At 44.7% G+C, this 6,294-nt stretch overlaps 1 protein-coding gene across 1 annotated transcript in view; it reads left to right on the top strand.

Annotated features, from left to right (window-relative positions):
• Window positions 1–5,069, top strand: part of LOC149441363 (protein mono-ADP-ribosyltransferase PARP14-like) — a 63,138-nt gene extending 58,069 nt beyond the window's left edge. Inside the window, exon 17 of the mRNA XM_089657429.1 lies at window positions 1,152–5,069. Within this exon, the coding sequence (XP_089513555.1) occupies window positions 1,152–1,441 (290 nt within the window). The 3' untranslated portion in view covers window positions 1,442–5,069. The remainder of the gene's footprint in view (window positions 1–1,151) is intronic.
• Window positions 5,070–6,294: the final 1,225 nt, after the last annotated feature.

Genomic DNA, 6,294 nt, shown 5'->3' on the forward strand with positions numbered 1-6,294 from the left:
TATATTCCGTGTTCCCTCGTATGTAGATATCCTGTATATTCCCTGTTCCCTCGTATGTAGATATCCTGTATATTCCCTGTTCCCTCGTATGTAGATATCCTGTATATTCCGTGTTCCCTCGTATGTAGATATCCTGTATATTCCGTGTTCCCTCGTATGTAGATATCCTGTATATTCCGTGTTCCCTCGTATGTAGATATCCTGTATATTCCGTGTTCCCTCGTATGTAGATATCCTGTATATTCCGTGTTCCCTCGTATGTAGATATCCTGTATATTCCGTGTTCCCTCGTATGTAGATATCCTGTATATTCCGTGTTCCCTCGTATGTAGATATCCTGTATATTCCGTGTTCCCTCGTATGTAGATATCCTGTATATTCCGTGTTCCCTCGTATGTAGATATCCTGTATATTCCGTGTTCCCTCGTATGTAGATATCCTGTATATTCCGTGTTCCCTCGTATGTAGATATCCTGTATATTCCGTGTTCCCTCGTATGTAGATATCCTGTATATTCCGTGTTCCCTCGTATGTAGATATCCTGTATATTCCGTGTTCCCTCGTATGTAGATATCCTGTATATTCCGTGTTCCCTCGTATGTAGATATCCTGTATATTCCGTGTTCCCTCGTATGTAGATATCCTGTATATTCCGTGTTCCCTCGTATGTAGATATCCTGTATATTCCGTGTTCCCTCGTATGTAGATATCCTGTATATTCCGTGTTCCCTCATATGTAGATATCCTGTATATTCCGTGTTCCCTCCTATGTAGATATCCTGTATATTCCGTGTTCCCTCATATGTAGATATCCTGTATATTCCGTGTTCCCTCGTATGTAGATATCCTGTATATTCCGTGTTCCCTCATATGTAGATATCCTGTATATTCTGTGTTCCCTCATATGTAGATATCCTGTATATTCCGTGTTCCCTCATATGTAGAAATCCTGTATATTCCGTGTTCCCTCATATGTAGATATCCTGTATATTCCGTGTTCCCTCATATGTAGATATCCTGTATATTCCATGTTCCCTCATATGTAGATATCCTGTATATTCCATGTTCCCTCATATGTAGATATCCTGTATATTCCGTGTTGTATTTCTGATCTCAGGATAATCATTTCCTTTCTCTTTCTATGAGTCCAGCTGCGATGTTGGGAAGAGGGACGTATTTCGCTGTTGATGCCATTTACTCTTCGGATGATACGTACTCCAAACCGGATACAAATGGATACAAATACATGTACCTGGCCCGTGTCCTCACCGGTGTGTACTGTGCTGGGAATAGAGCAATGATCGCCCCTCCAGCCAAGAGCCCATCGAACCCCACCGACCTGTATGACAGCGTCACAGACAACGTATCAGGACCTTCGGTGTTCGTGATATTTAATGACATCCAGGCCTATCCGGAATACCTCATCACCTTCACCAAGTGACCTCAGAGAGCACAACGAGGGCTACGGGGAAGTGTCAAGACTCTCAGCAGCTTTCCTCCTAACAAGATTGCTCCTCTTTGGGGATGCTTTACTAAAACTAGAGCTCTCTGGAGCAGCTGCGCATGGGAGCCAATCAGCTTCAAACTTCAGCTTGTTCAGTGAAGCTTTGGCAATAAAACCTGGAAGCTGATTGGCTACTATGCAGAGCTGCACCAGATTTTGCACCCTTTTGTTTCTGTAAATCCTCCCCCCTCCCCATGTGTCCGATCGCACATAGGCATTTACAGGCTGAAGTAAAAATCACAAGCGCTTTTTTGAGCTGAAAAACGCTTAACATGACAAAAATGCGTGTAGACGCGTCTAAATGCGTGTGGACTCTAGACACGTTTGAGCGTTAAGGCATTCCAATGGCCAGAATAAATTAACATTCCGGCCAATAGAATCCATTAACACCCAAAAGCTTGACGCGCCTCAAACGCCTCCAAACACGCATGCAATATGTAGCTTTAGGCGTGTTTTGTAAGCAACCTTTTTTCCTGCCGTGAGCTCTGCCGAGGAGGAAAGCGAACGCCCAGTGTGCATGAGACTTACGGCTCCACTCACACCAGGGGCTCTGCCCAAGGGCCCAGGGTCAGTAGGGGGCCCCATGAGATGCCCCTGGTACCTTTCATAGGCTTTTGTGGGTGTGGTTTGAGTGTGCGCGAGTACACAGGGGCCCCATGAGTTGTCAGTCCGCCCCTCACTCACACTTTGCGATTTGGAATCGCCGCGATTCTGCCTGCGATTCCAAATCATGTGGAAATCGGTGCAAAACATGCAATGCACATTTGGATACCGTTCATTCTTAATGGCACCCAAACGCGGAGCGATTATGTCGCAATTGTCACGCAACACAATCACGGCAAACCCGACTTTTAAAAAATCGCTTGAAGCTTGTCGATAAAAAAATTAGCTTCATATTGGTGATAAGCGCGCATTGAGGTGAATGGGGTGCCCTACGCGGGACACTCGGAACCGCACGAAAATCGCAAGCAGGAACATGAGTTCCCTCTATGCAAAGTGTGAATGGGGCCGAAGAGGATCTCTTATTCTCAAGCAAAATCCCTCACTGCCCAGCTATAGATGGAAGCTGACACTCTCCGACTAAGTGTACCTGGAGCCAAGCAATACAACAGCAATACAGAGTAGAGAAGGGGAAGGCTAGACCCCCCCCCCCCCCCCACACACACAGCTGCTAAGATCTGGATTTCTATCTATGTCTCTGTTGGAGATTTTCTCTCATTTCCTGTCTGCTGAGAGGAAATCTCCTTAAAAGGAGCACTTAATTGGCGGTAAATACCTGGCAGAGGTCCTCATCCATCCCAACACTACCCAACGCTAAAAAAAAGCTTGCCTCTATGTACACTTTAGGAGTCTATTCATAAAAATGTGTTGATTTCCTATGATCGTCAGCTCCATCTAATGGCCATAATGTGGTATTTTCCTGAAAATATCCCAATGAAGAAAATACCACATTATGACCACTAGATGGAGCTGACAATCATAGGAAATAAACCTTTTGAGCCAATTACAATCAGTATTCATGACACTGGGTGAATGCTGCGCCCAGCAATTTTTAATTTTTTTAAATAAATTTACCCCTAAGAGTGATGTAATAGACAAACAGCACAGCGTTCGATACATGACACCTAACGGGGACAGATGTGGAGTAAAGAGGGTTTTGAGCTGGAGCAGTCCTGAATGAGGACTATGGATGAGGAAAGTTTCGGCTGAAGCCATTTATTGGGATTTAATTCAAATTTTGACTTGAACTTTCATTAAATCGTAAACCATCAACATTGTATAACTAACAAACTACCTTAAACTGCCCATCGTGGTTAGATTTTCGTTAGAATGTTTGTAAGAAATTCAAAAAAAACTGTTCATTGGTGTGTTTGAGGATGTCATCATTGGGTCAACTCATTTGGGAGGTCCCCAAACATTTCATTGGGAGGTCCCCAAACATTGCATTGGGAGATCCTCAAACATTTCATTGGGAGGTCTCCAAACATTTCATTGGAAGGTCACCAAACATTTCATTGGAAGGTCCCCAAACATTTCATTGGGAGGTCCCCAAACATTGCATTGGGAGATCCTCAAACATTGCATTGGGAGATCCTCAAACATTTCATTGGGAGGTCCCCAAACATTGCATTGGGAGATCCTCAAACATTTCATTGGAAGGTCACCAAACATTTCATTGGGAGGTCCCCAAACATTTCATGGGAAGGTCTCCAAACATTTCATTGGGAAGTCTCCAAACATTTAATTGGGAAGTCTCCAAATATTTAATTGGGAGGTCTCCAAACACTTCATTGGGAAGTCTCCAAATATTTAATTGAGAGGTCTCCAAACATTTCATTGGGAGGTCCCCAAACATTTCATTGGGAGGTCTGCAAACATTTCATTGGGAGATGCCCAAACATTTCATGGGAAGGTCCGCAAACATTTCATTGGGAGGTCCCAAAACATTTCATGGGAAGGTCCGCAAACATTTCAATGGGAGGTCCCAAAACATTTAATTGGGAGGTCTCCAAACATTTCATTGGGAGGCCCCAAACAATTCATCCAGACCTGCTACTTGAATGGATACCCAAAAGTATAAAGCAGTTCTATTATTTATGTGATTAATGAAGGATTAATGCAAATCAAAGTTTATTTAAATTGATAAGTACCGGTACTGTATATTGAATATTTAGAAGTATAATTATTTATGCTGTAGAGGACACCAGGGATGAGCCCTGGACAGTAGGTATATGTCTCCACTATTTGAGTTATGGTCCCATTAAGGGGGATGGTTTGAAGTCATTGTTGAGTACTCAGGGGTTCTCACTCAGGCCAGGTGAGGGGTTCCAGGTAGTCTTCTTGGAAAAGAGAGGATTGATATACAGTTCTCTCAGGATTGTTAAGTCTTCATTTGGGACCTGGAATTCAGAGGCTCAGAGAGACTTTAGGTGGGAAAGACCATTCAAATACCTATTACAGGCAGTTTGGTCCCAAAACAGGTTAACCCACCTGCTTGAGAGTCCAGAAATAAACAGTAAATACCCAGCGGGTGTCTGAGAGGTAGGGTGGCGGGGTTCACAGATACCAGCAGGTATAGACTGTCTGGCAACTGAGACTTTGAGTTTGATTCACTAAAGGCAAGTAGACGTTGCACTCTGGAAGGGAATTTGCTCCAAAGCTTAGCAAATGAGGGGACGCTCTCCTGACCTCTATTATCCAATCATGTGCAAGCAAAAATGTTTTTTTTTAAAATTTTCCTGGCAGGTGATTAAGTATTCTTTGCAAAGTGAAGCTTCAACTCATTTACTAAGCTCTGCTGCAAATTCCATTGCGGAGTGCAAAGTCTATTTGCCTTTAGTAAATCAACCCCATTGTTTTGCTGAGCTCCTGCGGCCTTTGACATACCCTGAAGTAGGTGGGAACCCCAAACCCTAGTGTGGGACCGGTATATCTGGTGTTGAGACGTTTTGTTGTTTTTGTTATAACAGAGTGATGGAATGTTTGCTGTTCATTTGCTGAAAATAATATGTTTTTGTTTCACTTGTTTTGAAAGAGCAATAAAGACCATTTACTTATACAAGCAGCCGCCTGGTGATCTTTGGGTTCTCCATATGACAAGCGGTGCTCAGATACGGGCAATCCATCCATAAAAAGCCATTAGAAGTCAAACTGACATTTAAGGGGTCAGCAACCATTTTTGCATGTTGTGGGTCAAAGCAGCACAGGAGCTGAAAAACCTCAGAATGTGCAAGCTACAGTGGCCAAGCAGCAGGCCTCCACAGAAGCCAACTGCCGCCATGAGGAAGCTCAGGCACATCAGCAGTAGGCCTTCGTGGAAGCCCAGGCACACCAGGACCAGACTGTGGCCCTACTACTGTAGTAGAGGCTCAGCAGACCCAGGCAGAGCTCCTGGTACTCCAAAATCAGTTGGCGCAGACCCAGCTGACCACTATAGCGGGATGTCTAAATACAGTGGTCATCCATAGCAATTGCCAGTTACTTCCTACAAAATCTGACTCCCCATGCTGATGTGGAGGTCACCCTGACTACATCTGAATGCACAGCCGAGAGAGAGAGGAACGGCTCCTGTCAGGCAGTCTGCAGAGGGCCACCTATGACCTGCCAGTGTGCCAAGGATTATATGAAGATGAAGGGGGAGATCTTGGCCTGCCTTGGAGTGACTGTTGCTCTACAGGTGCATAGAATGCATTGTTTGAGGTATCACAGATACACAGATTGTGGTCCATTAGCTGGAAAATCTTTGTGCAGGGTGCAGCTGGGCGTGGCATTGTTACGCACGTGACAGCGTGGTTTTAGATTGGCTAGTCCTTCGGTCACGAGTTTGGTGAGAAGGGCTGTGGTCTGACGCCGTGATCACTACAGTTCTCACTGCAGGTCCTCCCTACAGGTCCTCCCTGCAGGTGGTGTCACACCAGGGGACGTGTCAAGGCTCAGTGCCCCCTGCAGGAGGAGCCCATGGAGTGCGGATCTGTATGGAGGCTGCCCTACTATGCCCAGAAGGTATGTGCTGCGCATCTATATCTGACCGTGTGACTTCTAGGTGAACCAGCTGCACGCCCAGGCCTTGGTGGACTCAGGTAGTATGGTAACCCTGGTCCATAATAATTAATTAATTCCATTAATAATTAGGGGGTAAATGTGCCAATAGAGAGGTTTTAAAATGATACTGTATAGTGGATATCACCATGGCAACCTTTAAACAGATCTTGAAAATATAAACCAGCATGAATCACTGTTGGCTGATCCTTTGAGAAAGTCATGAGTGTGACAAAACGCGTAAGGGCGGG

This window comes from Staurois parvus, unplaced genomic scaffold (assembly GCF_062004578.1).
Source record: "Staurois parvus isolate SC_StPar_1 unplaced genomic scaffold, SC_StPar_1.0 ptg000999l, whole genome shotgun sequence".
In the NCBI taxonomy this organism is placed as follows: Eukaryota; Metazoa; Chordata; class Amphibia; order Anura; family Ranidae; genus Staurois; species Staurois parvus.